Below are 19,780 nucleotides of genomic sequence, written 5' to 3'. Positions count from 1 at the left end.
CTTATTGTTATACATTCTTGAAATCCTATATGATTCAATATTTCCTGGCCACTGAAAATGCTGTATTTTGCCAACTGACATATTTTGGGAGAGGGGTTAATAGTAATGTTAATTTAAATATGCAAAAACAGTAATTTAAAAGATAAAATATAAAAAAATGTAATTTTGAAAATGTTGTTCACTTTAACTAAGCAACTGTATCACCGCACTGGCTTGCGTTTAACTTAGAAACTTACCTTGCATTCCACTTTAAGGGGTTCGTCTTTCGCAGCTCCCAAGATTTTTCTAGTACCTTCTCCACATATTGGTTCAAATTTCACCCGAAGATGAAATATTGGACTTCTTGCTGTTCCCTCCTTGTTGGTAGCTTCGCAGCAATAACGACCGGAACTATAACGTGTGACACCCTGCAAAAAAAGTTTCCTTAGATATGAGGCGTCTAAAAGCCAAGGAGTATAATTGAAATTTTGGTCAAGTTAGAGATAAGTACAGTAATAGATAGTCAATACCCATTTTCATGTTGTGGAAAAAGGATACAAGTGAATTTAAAACCAGTAGTGACATACAGGGTGGGGCATTAGTGTTACAAAGTCCAATTACTCGTTTGTCGTAAGAGATACGAAAAAAAGTTATTTAGGTAAAAGTTGGGGCACAGATAGTATCATATTTTAAAAATATTTTCAAATATACAGGGGTATCCGTATTGACAGGGTGACACAAACTTATGTTTTTTTAAATAGAACACCCTGTATATTTTTACATTTTTGGATTCTCCTCGATGTTTCCTTTCTTAAAATATATAGTTTTGTAATATTATACGAGGTAGTTTAAAAGTTAATTAAGTTTTTTTGTTAATTTCGTGGCAAAATCTACACCCTGTAGAATTGTAGTGATTTGACATCAAATTTTATATTTACATTCAAACGATTTTTAGTATAGTCTACTACTGTTAATCATTAATAGTATAGCGAAATGTTTAATTTTAGTATACAGGGTGGGTCGAAACTCGGAAAGAGTATTTTCTGAGTTTTCTTAAATGGAACACCCTGTATTTTGGTATTGTAATGAAATTACATTTTATGGTACTTTTTTATTTCTTAAGCATTCCCTATACCTAAGTGCTTTAATTTGTAAGTTATTCGTCATTCTTTAAGCAAACATTAATTGCAACAAAAATTACGTAAAATTTCATTAGGTAGCCGTGAAAATATCCAATCAAAAGTAATTTTTCGAAAAAAAAATACATAATAATCTAGCCTGATCCTTAATTTATTAATATTGGATGAGATACCTAAATAGATTCGTAGTTAAGGTTGTTGGTGCTTAAAATATGAATCAAACACACAAAATTCTGCCTAGTTGGCTATGACACAAAATTTGCTTAAACATTTGACATTATGCTATTTATATAGTTCCAGTTGGTTTGATACCATTACTAATATTAATTTTTCTAATGAGGAACGGATTAAAATGGCTTTGTGCTAGGAGAATATAACAAAAATGAGCTACTTGCAATAAAAATTTATCATCAGCAATTCCCTGATAGACGACAATCAAAAAGAGAAACTTTTGAAAGTATACTAAAACGGTTTCAACAGACTAGATACTTAGATTGTAAGAACGATTGTACTAATATGCAGATCCTTAGTGACACTAAGGATTACATTTAATTGCTGTTTTCTTCACTTACAATAGTTTTTATTCGAGCAGATTTATCATAATCTAAATGATCAGTCCGTTGAAACCGTTCTAGTATATTTTTAAACGTTTCTCTTCTTAGTTGTCGTCTATCAGGGAACTTCTGATGAAAAATTCTTATTGCTAGTAGCACATTTTTGTTATATTCCACTAGCACCAAAATCTTATTAATCAGTTTCTCATAAGAAAAATACATATTAGTAATGGTAGCAAAGCAACTGGATCTATAAACATAGTATAATGTCAAATTTTTAAGGAAATTTAGTGTCATAGCCGACTAGGTAGAATATTGTATGTTTTTATTAATATTTTGCGCACCAACAACCGTAACTACAAATTTATTTGGATATTTCATCCAATAGTACTAAATTAAGGATCAGACTAGATTATGATGTATTTTCTTGTCCAAAAATTATTTTTGATTAAATATTTTCACAGCCACCTAATAAAATTTCACGTAATTTTTCTTACAATTAATGTTTGGCCTAAAGAATCACGAATAACTTACAAATTAAAGCACTTAGGTATAGGGAATGCTTAAGAAATAAAAAAGTATCATAAAATATCATTTCATTACAATACTTAAATATAGGGTGTTCCATTTAAGAAAACTCAGAAAATACTCATTCCGAGTTTCGACCCACCCTGTATACTAAAATTAAACATTTCGCTATACTGTTAATGTTTAACAATAGTAGACTATATTAAAAATCGTTTGAACATAAAATAACAATTTGATGTCAAATCACTAAAATTCTACAGGGTGTAGATTTTGCTAAGAAATTAACAAAAAACGTAATTAACTTTTAAACTACCTCGTATAATATTACAAAACCATATATTTTAAGAAAGGAAACATCGAGGAGAATCCAAAAATGTAAAAATATACAGGGTGTTCCATTAAAAAAAACATAAGTTTGTGTCACCCTGTCAATACGGACGACCCTGTATATTTAAAAATATTTTTAAATTATGGTACTATGTGTGCCCCAACTTTTACCTAAATAACTTTTTTTCGTATCTCTTACGACAAATGAGTAATTGGACTTTGTCACACTAATGCCCCACCCTGTATATAGGTATTTATTTATATCCTGAAAATACTTTGTTTATCATTTGGCGGCCACTGGATATGAGTACGCTTATATCCCTTGGCCTCCAAACAAGTGTTAGTTATATCGTTTGGCAACCAACTCGTTAATATTTGTTAGTAATTGTCTAGTAATTCTAAACTAAATCTATTGTCTATACCTATCTAGTAATTTCAGTAATTATATTTTTGCGAAGTTAGTTACATTTTAGACGTGGCTGGAAACTACTGTACAACCAAACACACGTGTTCATAGCCAATATTAAGAGTAAACAAATATAAATAACAAAAATCTTACGTTGATTAATAATTTAATATATATAAATCATTCTAATACATTGCTTTTCAAGGACAGTGTAGGAACTGAATCTCTTTTCGAAAATTTCAGCATGAAACCGAATCGTCGGGGAAAACTTCAAATATTACAAAATAATCTACCATATGAAACCAGAAAGCCATTATTAAAACAGGCAACATATTATGCTAATCTTATGGAATTAATGCAGTTTTTGCCTCCCACCCATCACAACTTCTACAGAAATTTGCCTTACCAACAACGGGAAAGACAACAAATCCCAGATCAAGGCACTCAGGATAATATTCAGGAAGAACCCGACGACCCAGATAACATCTTTCAAAGCGATGATAACTGGTTACGTTTATTTCTAGTGTTTCCTACTTTTTACATTTTATATACCAATTTTTTACTTTTTTTACAAAAATTCGTATATTTTTTTATGTTTTTAAAATGTTTTGTTAATCAAATTGTATTAAAAAGAATAAAGATACAACTACAGTCCCAGTATGTAATTGAAAGACAATGGGTATAAGTGCTGTTTCTTATTCTAAAATATCTTATAAAATGCGAATTTTTTTTTGAATCTGATATAAATATACTATTACATAATAGTTATTTATGATATAAGTGTTAAAAGTACAATTTTACGGCACGCATGTGAAAGTACAATTCACATGAGTGCCTTAAAAATGTACTTTTTAACACGTATATCATACAATATTTTTTCTACAAACGTCTTACATATCAACAATTATAATTTATTCATTCTCAATTGCAGGACAATATCGACAAAAACTTTTACTTGCACTTGATTGACATTCCATTTTTATATTTTTATCTACTTAAAAAAATCTATCGGTAATTTTCTACAGTAGATAATTCTCAGTATGATTTTAATCTGATTGGACAGAATTAAACACGTGATCAAATATCTTACTATACGATTGGAATTTAAAATCATAAAAAAAATCGATTTAATTTAGATTTATGCAGCTTTCTATTGGTCAGAATCTCCTATTAATGAAATAATCGATATAAACGCCTAAATTAACATTACATTACATAGTTTTCCACCTTTAGAAATATCGGAGGACTATGACAACTGTCACCGTGACAAGAAAATTTCATAAAATACTCCTGTCACAGACGTCTCAAGGTGGGAAACTATGTAATGTAATGTTAATTTATACGTTTATATCGAAAGTTATAAACAAACTACAACAATTTTCAAAAGCGTATTCGAGGTAAGTTCAATTTAAATTTTGATTTATTAGTGCATTTATCGAAAATATACACAAAAACAAAATAAAAATGAAACCTTATAAAAGCGTACACTGTATCATCAACAACCGCGTTTTTGCAATTGAAAAATAGTAACATTTTTAATAAACAAATTAACTATTTTATAAACTATTAAATATTTTCCAACCAATTTTTTTTTGCTTTATGGTTTTAACATAACGCAAATTTTCCTGCAAAACAAAATATTTTGTAGTGCTTATTTACAACGCCAATAACAATTTTTGTCAATTTTGTTTTGCAATTTTTTTTAATTAAATAAATTAAAGCTCAAATTTAATTATTATAGACCGTTATTATATGTTTAACTGATTTATTCTACATATTTCTTATTGTTTTCTTCAGTAGGATTTTAAACTGTATAACAACGTTTTAACGTTGTATGCAAACAAATTAATATCATCAAACTTACATATTTCGTTTTGTTAAGTAGTCGATAAATCTACGTGAAACTGCTTTAAAATTTCCGCAACAATAAGCTCTTTTGAAGGAAGTGAGGTATTAACCTACTTTCCAGTTCCCGATTTGGAAAAACAGAGACATTTTTATTCTGAGTTTAACAGTCTTAGCCAATATGATCCAGATTAAAGGCAATGGAGACTCGCTTTCATTCATCCCATCGCAGATACGATATAGTATAGGTAAGTATCGCCTAGCAAGATTAAGTCACGCTCATTGACATATATGCCATTTTTCTGCTCTAAAAAAATATAACAAGTTTTTTGTCTCTACTAACTCGAATACGAGATATTGGAAAGAGATCCTCTTCATCCCTTCGTGACATTCAATTATTTATGTTATATCTACGTACGTTTCTCGAAATAATAATTTAACTTGGTTTACTTTCTGTCGATAGAAATAAGAAATATAAAAATAAATAAATAATATTTACGATTCCAATTTCTCTGCTTTGTATAAAATGCATATTATGCATAATCCATACTACATCGTCCTTTTTTGAAAATGATTACAAAAGTCTTCAAATGGCTTTTACTGCTTCGTTTGAGCGAGTCTACCACTTTCTGAAAAATTTCAGAGTGCAGGTTGGACGTGTTTCCCCACGCCCTACGCCCAACCTTAGCGAAAGGCCACATGGCGTTAATTTACGGCGCCGTAAGAGCAGTAAGCGCTGTAAAAAGCATGGCCAGATGTTGTGGCTAGATGAGCTACGAATTTCGTTCAGTACACTGCATACTAGGTAACTTGGTGTTTATTTTTTGTATCATGCACTACGCGACGGCTAATAAAATGAATTCGTCCCTTCGTTTGCGACACGACGTCAAAGATGGGCCCGTTCGATGTTGCTGCGCGATATTTTACAGCTCAGTCTGGCCATCTACTACTCTCTCCGTTGGACCCATTTTCGCGCTTCATTTTACGGCTCTTACGGCGCAGTAATATAAATTGTAATATAAATTGTCGCGTGTGTGGCCTTAGGCTAAGATTTTCATCTAAGACTATCAGAATTGCGTAATCTGCGTAATAGTGTATTTTTATGTCTTCGTTTTGCATTATGTATCCACTTCTTTTGTTGGACCTTTTGATGATTTCATCCATGATTAAATTGAAGAGCCTAGGGCTCAATGAGTCATCTTGTGTTATTTCGCTGCCCAAGTCTATATAGGTGCTGTAAGTTGTCCATTTCTTATGACATCCATTTTTAGTTTTGGTAGATGTTTTCAATAGTTTTTACAATATCCAGGGGAACTTTTCTATCCTACAGAAGATGGAATATATCTTTGAGTCTTACTCTGTCAAATGCTTTCTTTAAGTCAATCAGACAAAGAAATTATGGTTTATTAGACTCTATTGGCCTCTCAGTAATTTTTTTATGACGAATATTGCATTTGTATACTATTTGTCAGTACAAAAACACTATTGTCCTTCTTCCAAACTTATTCTCTGTAAAAGTTTAGTTATAAGTTTAAGGGTAGTATTTAATAAGTTTGTATAACGACTTTCCTAAGAAAAAAAAATTTGTTCCACATTTTGACAAAGGTTGTTTTACCGCATAGTTTTAGAAATATTGACGAAAAACGTAAAAAACTAGGAATTTACCGATTTCTCCCCCCTCTCCCCTCCAAACCCGACGCTCAAAATGGTGTGACTTTTTTCTGGACATTGTGTGGACCATATAGAACAATTTGGTGTTGAAGGATAATTTTCAATTTGGATGTCTGGGTTATGCCATCTTTTGGATCAACTATACTATACTATTAAGCATTTTAATTTAAAAACTCTAGATATTGTTTGTAAAAAATCACTGAGCGCTCAAACAGTTAAAATAAAATCTAACAAAAACTTACTAACTGTAAAGGATTAAAATGGGATAGGTACCAAATGAAAGTTATTCTTAAATTTACAAAATTCTAGTCGCTTGGTCGCCGAAAATTGTTCAAAATGTCAATTATTTTAAATTACCAAGCGACAACAAATTCATCGTAGCCACATGAGGATACAACCAATCGACGCAGAAAAATTTTCTGATTTCAGTGATATATATAACTCAATATTGTCCAAATTGGCGTTTAGTAACTTTTGCCTTTCAACCGTCGATATGATGCCGAAAGGCGCTTTTACCATGGGATGGTTGCCACGGGAGGGGGGGGGGGGGGTCTTTTGCGCTGAGAGACCGCAAAAGTTGGTAAAAACGATCATTCTAAGCAAAAAAGGTTCTATACATTTTTTTGATAAAATTAATAATTCTCGATTTATTCGCTATCGAACGTGTTAGTTTTATATCGAAAAAATCCATGTTTTTAATCAGTTTTCTGCTAATAACTCAAAAAGTTTTCGTTTTAGCAAAACAACTTTAATTAACAAAAATGTACCTTTTGAAAAAATAAACGAAACAGTTTTTTTTTAATTTTCTTTAGGACCAATAGCAATCGAGCTATTTATGTTAGCTCTTCTTCGTCAGATGCTAAATATTGTAGATTCAAAGTCAAAAGACGGGAAAACTATGCATTTTTCGATGTTAACTAGTTTAAACTGATATAAGGCATTTAAAAATATCTATCTCCAGAAATAAGAAAAGTCTCTAGCTCAAAAATTAAGTGACTTATAATGAAAAGAATGTCAGCCTCTATTTTTTTCAGCGAAAAAGTGACAGGAAGCAACTTACCACCACCCTAATTAAAATTAGTCATTGACCTTGTATGTATTAGTAATAGGTTCTAGAAATTTGACCGGCTTAGAAGGATCAATTTTAAAAAATGGAGTTAAAAGCGAATAACAAATTTTTGTAGTTTGGAAAAAAATGATATTCTCTTCAGAATAGAAAGATTAGCATCAGAGAAACGAGAAATTGTTTGTATACGAAATTGTAGCTTGTTTAATTTCCAAGAATTTGGTTTGCAAAAATTTTCTCTACGTCAAAAATTGAGTGAGCTATTGACAATTAAAACTTGTAATAACATGCAAAAACCACCTTTACCAGCCCTATTCCTTTCAGCGAAAAAGTGACAGGAAGCAACTTAGCACCACCATAATTAAAATTAGTCATTGACCTTGTATGTATTATTAATAGATTCTAGAAGTTTGACAGGCTTAGAATGATTAGTTTTTAAAACACTGGAGTTAAAAGCAATAACAAATTTTTGTAGTTTGGTAAAAAATGCTATTTTCTTCAGAATAGAAAGATTAGCATCAGAGATACGCGAAAATGTTTAAATATGAAATTGTAGGTTATTTAATTTCCAAGAACTTCGTTTGAAAAAAGTAAATCGTAAATGAGTATATCAAAAAACATTGATTTTTAGATATAAAACTAACACTTTCGATAGCAAATAAATCGAAACTGAACGGTCCTGACTATGGTACAATATACCACGTTTACAAGCCGTTCTAAAATAAATTATTTTTGAATGGTAAATTACCTTTCAAATATTGTTATTTCACCTGTGCATAAAAGTTTTAGTGCAACACAAGTGCCCACGAATATAGACAAACGTGAGTACTTGAAATTACATTATTATAAATAATAGTATTAGAAATATAACCTACAAAATACTGATACAACAAGATTGTGTCCAGAACGAAGACCAGTTTTCGAACTGGCGACAGGGCCGGACTTACGGCACCTTAAATTAAAATGACTTCAACCGATATCACTTTAAATAACACAACTTCATTCAACATGACTCAAACAAAAAAATCATCACCAATGTCATATTCCACTGCAGTAAATTCTTTTAAACACCCAACAAAAGACCAAGCTGTTGTCCTATCTAGTATGGAAGATACTAAAATACACGACTACATCATAGCAGTAGGATCGCTAGTAGGACCCCGTAACGTAATTTTCGCATCAAGAATTTCTAACAATCGAATTTGTATTTATCTTTCGTCAAAAAGCATGGTCGATTCACTTCTCCACTCCTACAAATTTGTAAATATAAAAGAAACAGAGATAGAAATAAGAAGATTGATTACTCCAGCCGATAGACTCGTAGTATCTAATGTAGACCCTACAATTCCTAGCAACATTATAGAAGCAGAACTACAAAAGATGGGTATCATTACCGTGTCTAAGATGACTATTTTAAGAGTAGGTATGCCGGAAACAGAGTACAGCCATGTCCTCAGTTTTAGACGGCAAATATTTATCAATCATCTAGATAATGTGTCTATCCCTGATTCTTTTCTTATAACACATGACAACACCCTATATCGTCTGTTCCTTTCCATAGATGGATATAACTGCTCAAATTGTAAAACTATAGGCCACAAAGAAACTGAATGTCCTCATAGAACTGATCTGACCCCATTAAACTCTTCACTAGAAACTATCCAACCTAGAACAAAAGCTCAGGAATCAAATGATCAAACAAATTTAACAATAGAAACTGACTCACCAGTAACACCTATAAACAACACAAACCAAAACCCTCCTCCCAGTACATCATCAGTCTCAGATAATTCTACCAAAATTCTAGCAGTAGAAACGTTTCCATCATCTATAAATATTCCCAGTAAAACCAATCAAGTTAAAAGACAAATATCTTCCTCTCCAGACATTATTGACAATAATACACAAACTAATACACAACCTTTTATGCCACCTACCTTAAAAAAACCAAAGAAAAAATACAAAAAATCAGATAAAACCTCACGCGAAGAACTTACTCTTTCTCTGGAATCAATAAAAGATAAAATAGAGAATAGATCACCTGCATTTATTCTAAATTATAATGAAATCTGCGATTTTCTAGATAATACATTATACTCTCAACACCCTGAATTAATCTCCAAAAATTATTCCAATGAACCTTCTGAACTAATCGATATTCTTAACTTCATCCACTGTTACATCCATAACTCAAAACTAAAAAATAACATCACCCGTTTAAAGAAGAAACTAAACCCCAATCAAGCATCTTCAATTGAAGAGTCCGACGAACCGCAGCCCAATCGGAAATCTAATGTCAGATTCTTTTATTCTTCAATGGAACCTTAATGGGTTTTACACCCATATTGAACAATTAAAACTGTTAATAAATAAACTATCTTCTAAAATACTTTGTCTTCAAGAGACCCATTTTAAAAATACCAATATAAACCTTCGAAACTATCAATGTTTTCTAAAAAACAGAAACGCTCACCATGCCAGTGGCGGAGTAGCTATCTTTACTAGAACTGATGTACAAGCTAAACCCATCTCAATAAATACTAGTCTTGAAGCTGTAGCTGTAGCAGTAACTTATCAAAAACACATTAATATTTGAAATATATATCTGCCTCATCCCAGCGACCTCGATTTACAAGAATTTAATAATCTTATAGATCAAATCCCAAATCCAAAAATAATTTTAGGTGATATGAATTGCCATCATCCGGCATGGGGAAGTCATAAAACTGACAAATTCGGCAACCTAATGAATCACTTCATTGAATCCTCAGATTTAATACTACTCAATACTGGTAAATCGACCCGATTTAATTCTTATAACGGCTTATTTTCCGCTATAGATTTAACATTATGTAGCCAATCATTATCAACTTATCTCGTATGGAATACTTTAGAATCACTACATGACAGTGATCATTTCCCCATTCATGTAACATTTAATAAATCTCAATCACCTAAATTCCCAATATATCAATCTTGGAAATTAAAGAATGCAAACTGGAATTCCTATCAAATCGACATCCAAAAGAGAATTGAAAATTTCCACTTAAGTAGTGACATAAACTCTGACATTAGGTCCCTAAATAATATCATAACAGAAGCAGCCTTAACTAATATCGGTAAAACTAAACTTTGTAATAGGCAACCAGTACCTTGGTGGACCAGCGAAATCGCACTGGCTCTATCTATGACAAAACGCGCGTTTAATAAACTTAAAAAGCAGAACACGGAAGAAAATTTACTCAATTTTAAAAAACTTAGAGCAAAAACGAGATATCTCATAAAAAAAAAGCAAAAGAAATACATGGGAAAAATATGTCTCATCTATAAATTCATCAACCCCTTCAGCTGTCATTTGGTCTAAAATTCGTAAACTCAAAGGCTCCAACTCTTTTAGACAAATAAACACCTTAACTCTTGGTCAAACACTAACCACGTGTAACAAAACTATTGCAGAAACATTAGCTGATGTTTACCAACAAAATTCTAGCAATAATAATATACCTCAGGAAATGTTAATGCACAAGAAATCTCTAGAATCCTCTATTATCACCATAAACGATATCGATAATCCGTTAAATATCGCCATAACTCTTCAAGAATTGGAATTTGCTATTTCTGATTTAAAAAACACCTCGGCCGGACCAGATGACATACCACCAATATTTATAAAAAAACTTACCATTTACAGCTAAACTAGTTTTACTAGATTTATTTAATATTTGTTTTCTAAAACATAAATTTCCTGAGCTTCGGTCCCAGGCAATAATAATTCCCATCATCAAGCCTAATAAACCTAAAGATAATCCCTCTTCTTACCGCCCCATTTCTCTTACCTGTAGTATGTGTAAAATCTTGGAAAAAATTTTAAACTCACGTTTAGTATGGCACTTGGAAAACAATAATCTCCTTTCCCCCTATCAAAGCGGCTTTCCGAGGAGGCAGGTCGACGTCAGATAACCATGTTACTTTACAAAACTCAATTAATGAGGCCTTTGCTAATAACCAAAAACTGATTGCAATATTTTTTGATATTACCCAAGCTTTTGAAAGAACTTGGAGACACTGTATTTTGAAAAATCTAAGCGAAAAAACGGAGTTCAAGGGAACATACTAGCATTTGTAAACAATTTTTTAAGTAATCGATCAATAGAAATTAAAATAAATGGCCTTAAAAGCTCAACAAGAACATTAGAAAATGGAATCCCTCAAGGTTCCATAATAAGCCCAACATTATTCTTAGTGGCTATCAATAGTGTTATTCATGAAATTAGAGCACCTATTAAAGCCAGTATCTATGCAGACGACATCGTCGTTTATACTACATCCAACAATATAGAATCTGCAAGTAAAATCTTACAAAATTTTATAACTCGGCTTGAAAATTGGACGTTAAAAACTGGGTTTAACTTCTCTACAGAAAAAACACAATATATAATTTTTAATAAAAATAGATCTCGGTTTTCTACTGACTTAACTTTAAATAATTTATCAATAAAACAATCAGAAGAAGTTAATTTTCTAGGTCTAACTTTTACCAGAACCTTAAATTGGAACTCATATATAAACAAACTACAACATTCCTGTCAATCTAGGTTAAATATACTCAAAATTCTGTCTAATAAAGTTTGGGGCGCAGATACTAAAATATTAACAAACTTATATAAATCACTCATAAGAAGTAAACTAGATTACGGCTGCATATGTTATAACGCCGCAAGCAAAACTACTCTAAAAAAACTCAATAGCATTAAATCTACAGCTTTGAGACTGGCACTAGGTGCATTTAGAACTAGTCCCACTAATAGCCTACAAGTTCTAGCTAAAGAGTCTCCTCTGACCATAAGACGACAACAATTATCACTAAACTACATTGCCAAAATTTCAATCCAAAAACAACATCCTCTTTTCTCTCAAATTTTCCAACCTGGCATCCTCTCTTTTAAAAAATCAACAAACTGTATATCTCTAATAGAAAGAATAAAAGCCACAAATTTCAACATGGATCAACTTAATTTATTGTTATATACAAATGCAGTCTCTCCTCCATGGACAAACCACCCTTTGACCATTGACCTAACCCTAAGAAAGTACCCCAAATCAAATACAAACTTCTCAATAATTAAAAATCTTTTTGCAGAAATCGTATCCTATTACCCCAATCACTTACACATATTTACAGACGCCTCTAAAACCCCTGATGGACATGCTGCTGCGTACTATTCTGATGAAAACTCCTACAGCACTCAGTTACCTACAACGTGTAGTATACTCACAGGCGAGACCACAGCTATATTGAATGCCTTAACTTTTCTCAAATCGAGTAACACGATGAAGTGCGTCATCATTACAGATTCACTTAATGCATTATTGAAATTAAAGCAAATTTATACAACAAATCCCATTACACAAGCAGTAAAAAATGAATTAGAAATATTACATTCGATGGGAAAAGACATAGCCTTCATTTGGGTGCCATCGCACACTGGAATCTGGGGAAATGAAAAAGCAGATCAACTAGCAACTACAAGCCGAATCAACTTAGAAGATACTACAAAAATTACAATGTATCCTTACAGTGATATGAAATATCTAATTAAAATTCACTGCAACAACACTTGGCAAAATTACTGGGAAAATTCTGAAAACAAATTAATCCCAATATGCCCACAGGTGAACAGCTGTATGAATAACCCCACCAGTAGACGAGAACAAGTGATCATCAACCGTTTAAGAATTGGTCATACAGCTGTAACACACAAATTTCTTATCAGTAAAGATCCACCGCCAATTTGCAACAACTGCTCCACTTCATTAACAGTGAAACACTTCCTACTTGACTGCCCTTGTTTCCAAAATGAAAGAACAATACATGGAATTCCAGACAACCTCAACTCCATCCTGACGGACAAAAATTTAAATGTATTGAATTATTTAAAGGACATAAAATTTTATTATATTATTTAATGTACCTAATTCATATGAAAAATATTGTGTTTGTAATCCCACTAATAACCCTGCGTGGTTGATGTGGTATAAGTGTTTTAAATAAAAAAAAAACAAAAAAATCGAAACTATTAATTTTATCAAAAAAATGTATGGAACATTTTTTGCTTAGAATTAATGTTTTTATCAACTTTTGCGGTCCAAATATAATAAAAAATTTCCACCCACGAAATGGGGTGGCAACCACCCCCATGGTAAAAGCTCCTTTCGGCATCATATAGATTTTGATTCTTGGACTATCCACTACTTATTCTCAAATTTTCAAGCAAATTGCTCCATTTTGTAAAAATTACGAGGGACTAAGACTAAACATACACGCCACACGAAAAGCAATTTCAGTATTATAGTGTAGGAAACAGAGGTTGAACCTTGCAAAATGGACACAAGTCCGGTTTTATTTTTTTTCTGGCATATCAAGGGGTGCTTATTATAAGAATAACTTTTTCTGAAAAAATTTCGCCCCGGAACCCCCCTTTTCACCCCTTTAAAGGGGGTAATTTATGGTTTTTGCAGAACGTAGCCCTTCCTGTACCTTTTACAAAAAATTTCTTTTATAGAAATATGAAGAGGACTCTATTTTCTACGATTTATTTCCAACAGCATCTCTCTATCATCCACCGTTTAGCAAGGGTGGCGCCCCAAAGTTGACAAGTTTTTAAAAAAGATGTTTTTGGAAAAAATATATTTTTCGCTAACTGTAACGGAAATTAAAAAGAAATGCTACGGAGAATATTCACAAATATATGATTGATTTTTTCGTATAGGTTTCACTTCAGGGTAATTGCCCTTTTTTTAATTACAGGGTGTTACATTTTAAAAAACCCCTTTTTATACCATCTGAACCGTTTATGCTAGAGTAAAAAGACTTTCAGCGATTACCCATGTACTGGTGTTATTTACAAATTTGTATAATGCACCCCCATTTTTTCCCCGGAACCACCCAAAAAAGAAGAAGAATTAATAAATAAAGTGATTTTCTTGGAATCCTTCACACACAATGCCCTTCATTAATATGCTTCATATATCATTTTGTGCAAGTTATTATTACCCATGCATGGACACTAAACGCGATTTCCTAGTGCAACCCTTGTAGCCAAAAACAATAAATAAAATGGGGGGTTAAAATTTTTTTTTTGTTTTTTGCTTTTTGATCCATATGGACATATGCTTCATCAATAGTGCTTTTCAAAAATATATATGGTTATTGCAACATCCCTGCGCAAACCTCCCCTATCCTTGAAAATATACTGCAGAAACTACCCCTATACCTTATCCAGCATGTTTTTACGATTTTCTCATTACCTATTCATTTTTTTTAAACAAAACTTATACAAGGTTAAAGAGCACTATTTACTCTAAAAATTAGGTCCTATTCATTTTTTTCTTTTAAGCAACCGTTACGGCACAGTGGCGCCGTAAACCTCATATATGCTTTGACGGGCTCCAGTTTTTGTTTATTTTTTCGTCATCTGTTTGTTTTATTGATAAAGTACTTATGTAAAATAAAACAACACAGTGTAACCTACAAATCATGACCTATGCACATTTTACATTCTTTGCTCCCTAAAGCTACTGTGGTGGTCCAAAATAAATTTTTTCATATTTTCGCCACCTACACGCATTTTATTGCGTTAATGCTACCTTAATAGCACAATATTCACCCCTAAGTGGTCGCTAAGCAGTGGCGGATCCAGGGAGGGGTGATGGGGGCGATCACCCCCACCCCTCTCAAACAAAGTGATATTATATTTGAAGATTATAAAAATATTCATTTTTTTTATAGAAATACTTATATAATATTAATATTATTTTTATAAGAATGACTTTTTATGCTTTAGCGACAGTAGCGGATCCAGCATCGTTAAGAGGGGGGTGCCAATTGGTTAAATTTCTATAAAAATAAATGAATATTTTTATAATCTTTGAATATAATATGACTTGGTTTGAGAGGGGGGGAGGTGTTCACCCCCATCACCCCTCCCTGGATCCTCCACTGCGTAGCGACCACCTAAGGGTAAATATTGTGCTGTTAAGGTGGCATTAATGCAATAAAATACATGTAGGTGGCGAAAATATGCAAAAATTTATTTTGGGCCACCACTGTGGCTTTGGGGAGCAAAGAATGTAAAATGTGCATAAGTCATAATTTGTAAGTTACACTGTGTTGTTTTATTTTGCATAAGTACTTTATCAATAAAACGAACAGATGACGAAAAAAAAAACAAAAACTGGAGCCCGCCAAAGCATATATGAGGTTTACGGCGCCACTGTGCCGTAACCGTTGCTTATACGAAAAAATGAATAGGACATAATTTTTAGAGTAAATAGTGGTCTTTAACCTTGTATAAGTTTTGTTTAAAAATAATACATAGGTAATGAGAAAATCGTAAAAACATGCTCGCCAAGGGATAGGGGTAGTTTCTGCAGTACATTTTCAAGGATAGGGGTGGATTTCGCAGAGATGTTGCAATAACCATATATATTTTTGAAAAGCACTATTGATGAAGCATATGCCCATATGAATCAAAAAGGAAAAAACAAAAAAAAATTTTCAACCCCCCATTTTATTTATTTTTTTTTGCTTAAGGGGTTGCACTAGGAAATTGCTTTTGGTGTGCATGCATGGGTAATCATAACGTCCACAAAATGATGTATGAAGCATATTAATAAAGGGCATTGTGTGTGAAGGATTTCAAGAAAATCAATTTATTTATTAATTCTTCTTTTTTTTGGGGTGGTTCCGGGGAAAAAATGGGGGTGCATTATACAAATTTGTAAATAGCACCAGCACATGGGTAATCGCTGAAAGTCTTTTTACTCTAGCATAAACGGTTCAGATGGTATAAAAAGAGGTTTTTTAAAATGTAACACCCTGTAATTAAAAAAAGGGCAATTATCCTTAAGTAAAACCTATACCAAAAAATCAGTCAATTATTTGTGAATAATTGCCGCAGGATTTCTTCTTAATTTCCGTTACAGTTAGGGAAAAATATATTTTTTTTAAAAACATCTTTTTTAAAAACTTGTCAATTTTAGGGCGCCACCCCCGCTAAACGGTGGATGATAGAGAGATGGTGTTGGAAATAAATCGTAGAAAATATAGTCCTCTTCATATTTCTATAAAAGAAATTTTTTGTAAAAGTTACAGGAAGGGCTACGTTCCGCAAAAACCACAAATTACCCCCTTTAAAGGGGTGAAAAGGGAGGTTCCGGGGCGAAATTTTTTCAGAAAAAGTTAGTCTTATAATAAGCACCCCTTGATATACCAGAAAAAAAATAAAACCGGACTTGTGTCCATTTTGCAAGGTTCAACCTTTGTTTCCTACACTAATTAATTAACCCGTTTCAACCGCAATTTGTTGCTATTTCTAAAAAGCACCTATTTGCACAAAAGCACATGGTCGGTCTATTTAATTAAAAGTTTTCGCAATATTTTGTTTTACTTTGTTAAAGTCTTTAATTTGTGTGCTTTTGTTTCTGAAGTAGACAATTAAATAAAATTAAAATTTGCTGTGTAATTAAAATGCTTAATTTTTTGAGCACGCTAGTTTCTTTGTCACTTTGTAGAGTGTTAGTAAATATTTTCCTTTTAAAAGGGAGGTACATATATTTAAAACCACGAGAAACACACTACATGCGAGCTTTATTTTTTACAGTTTTTTAGATTATTATTTGACTGTTAAACTTTATTTGTAGACCGGGGCCGAAGCCTTTGAAAAGGCTAAAAAGCGAAAAAAATAGTAACAGGTTGGAACTCGTTTTAAAAGGAAGAAAATATAACAAAAATTAAAAAATAAATTAAATGAATGTCGACTCGATTCAAGTTCTCTGTTTAACTCAAGTATGACAATAACAAAAGGCACCGCTAGGAAAATATTCCAATTTGCGGTTCAGATAACCTGTATGAATCGAGTCTTTGTACAGTAATACAGAGTATGGCATTGTTAAAAATAGAAAATCTACGGTTTCGTTTTTATATAAATTTGTCTCCTGCCATCCCTCGATAGTACTATTTCTAGGTCTACCCGTTGTCAAGGAGGCTCTGCAGACGACAAATTTGCACAAACACGTCCGTAGTTTCTCGGTATAAAATAAAACTATTTATCCCACAGTATGGTTAGAACGCCCTCTAACGGGGAATATGTGAAATGAATGTCGACTCGATTCAAGTTCTCTGTTCATGTCAATCTTATCAATCCAACCTCTATTTTATGAGTCAATCATTGTTTTTATTTACCAAAAATAGTACAGCTCTTACAAAAATAGAAATATTCGGATAATTCAAAAAACAAAATTTTAGTGAGGCCTCCGGGATAATATGACAGCACTATGAAACAAAATCAACCCTCCAATTTCTCCACAGAATGTTTTAAAATTAGGATAAAAAACAACGCTTTCATTCACCCCATATAATGCCCTCTAAGCAAAACATTTTTATTACCGGAATAATACCAAACGATATAAATACATGTACCTACAAACTGGTGCAAGAATCTTGAAAATCGGAGCACAAATAATAAAGTTATAAATTGTCAAACTTAATCAAAAATTTTGGGTGGCGGAATTTTGTGCCGGTGAGTGTATATACAGGGTGATTCGGGAGGAAGGCGCCAAACTTTAAGACTATAATATACGTTAAAATAATCAAAAATATCTCATATGCTGTTAGTCGATTTTAATTTGCTTCCGGGATACGGGGTGTTAAAATTTATATTACAAAATGACGATTTATTTATTGCTCTAAAACCGGCTGAGGTGTGCAAATGAAATTTTAAGAATTTTATATTTACCATTGGCGTGCGTACGGGTAATAGTCTGAAATTTTTTACTGATAAAAATGGTACACCACTGAAATATTTCAAATTAAAAATCTTTCTTGAATTCCTCGTTCAATTTACTACAAAAAATATATCTTCCATTTTTTTCATGCGGCGCTTTGTTTTCATGCAAAAAATAAAATAACCTTAACGCTTACAAAGTTTTCCACGAAGTTTCTATATGAATGTGTAGAAATTTATTTCGAATACTTTGTAAGCGTTAAGATATTTTTTCTACAACCATGTTAAAAATGCAATTTTTAGCACTCCATACGAGCGTTACAAATGCTACTTTAAGACACTAGTGCTTTAAAAAAAATTTAAGGCACTGCAGTTCGTATTGACCGTATATGCAATTTTGATGTAATGTCAAAAAAATATAAAATTGGAATGTCAGTCAAGTTCAAATAAAAGTTTTTGTAGATATTGTCCTGTAATTACGTTTTTAGAACAAATATTGTATGCTATGCGTGTTAAAAGTACATTTTTAAGGCACTCATGTGAATAATTGCAGAACTCGCTATCGCTCATTCTGCAAACTTTCACATGCGTGCCTTAAACGTGTACTTTTAACACTTATATCATAAATATCTATTATTTTTTGCAAGAAAACATACATGAAGATAGATGGTTTGTCAGAAATTGAACAGGGAATTCAAAAATAATTTTTAATTTGAAATATCTCAGTGGCGTACTATTTTTTTCCTTAAACAATTTCAGACCCTTACCCGTACGCGCGCCAATGGTGAATATAAAATTCTTAATTGTATGTCAAAATATGCGCAATAACTATGTCTTAAAACTTATCAAATTTCAGTTGCACACCTCAACCGGTTTTAGAGCAATAAATAAATCGTCAGTTTGCAAGAAGAATTTTAACACCCCGTATATCGGAAACAAATGAAAATCGAATAACAACATCCGAGTTATTTTTGATTACTTTTACGTATATTATACAGCCTTAAAGTTTGGCGTATTCCTTCCCACACACCTTGTATATATATTATAAATACATGGGTATGAAAATCACGAATGGCGTAACACTGGACGGAGCCATTAAAGCAAAAAATTTTCAGGGCAATTACGCTTCTAAACTAAGTCCTCTGTTACAAGCAGATAAACAACCAAAACAAGCAAAATATCTATAACGCCGTAATGAAAATCATTATAACATAGAGCTGCGAAGTATGGCCTATGAAGGAAAAATCGAAACAAATGTTAGAGGTCACCGAAACGGATATTTGGAGAAGAGTTGCAGGAAGATCAAGAAGAGAACATGTCACCAATGAACGGATACGAGAAATAATGAAGGTAACACATACAACAAATGACGAAATCAACGAAATTCAACTAAGAGGGTTTGGTCACGTGCAAAGAATGCATAAGGACAGAATCTCAAAACACGTACAAAAATGGAAATTTAATTATGATAATTAAAAAAA

At 32.3% G+C, this 19,780-nt stretch overlaps 1 protein-coding gene across 1 annotated transcript in view; it reads right to left on the bottom strand.

The window, feature by feature from the left end:
• LOC126883814 (nephrin-like) overlaps positions 1-19,780 on the bottom strand; it is a 593,591-nt gene that overhangs the window by 353,722 nt on the left and 220,089 nt on the right. Inside the window, exon 5 of the mRNA XM_050649484.1 lies at positions 237-407. Coding sequence (XP_050505441.1) covers positions 237-407 — 171 coding nt within the window. The remainder of the gene's footprint in view (positions 1-236; positions 408-19,780) is intronic.

This window comes from Diabrotica virgifera, chromosome 4 (genome assembly GCF_917563875.1).
Source record: "Diabrotica virgifera virgifera chromosome 4, PGI_DIABVI_V3a".
Taxonomy (NCBI): Eukaryota; Metazoa; Arthropoda; class Insecta; order Coleoptera; family Chrysomelidae; genus Diabrotica; species Diabrotica virgifera.
This window is presented reverse-complemented; position numbering and strand designations above follow the sequence as displayed.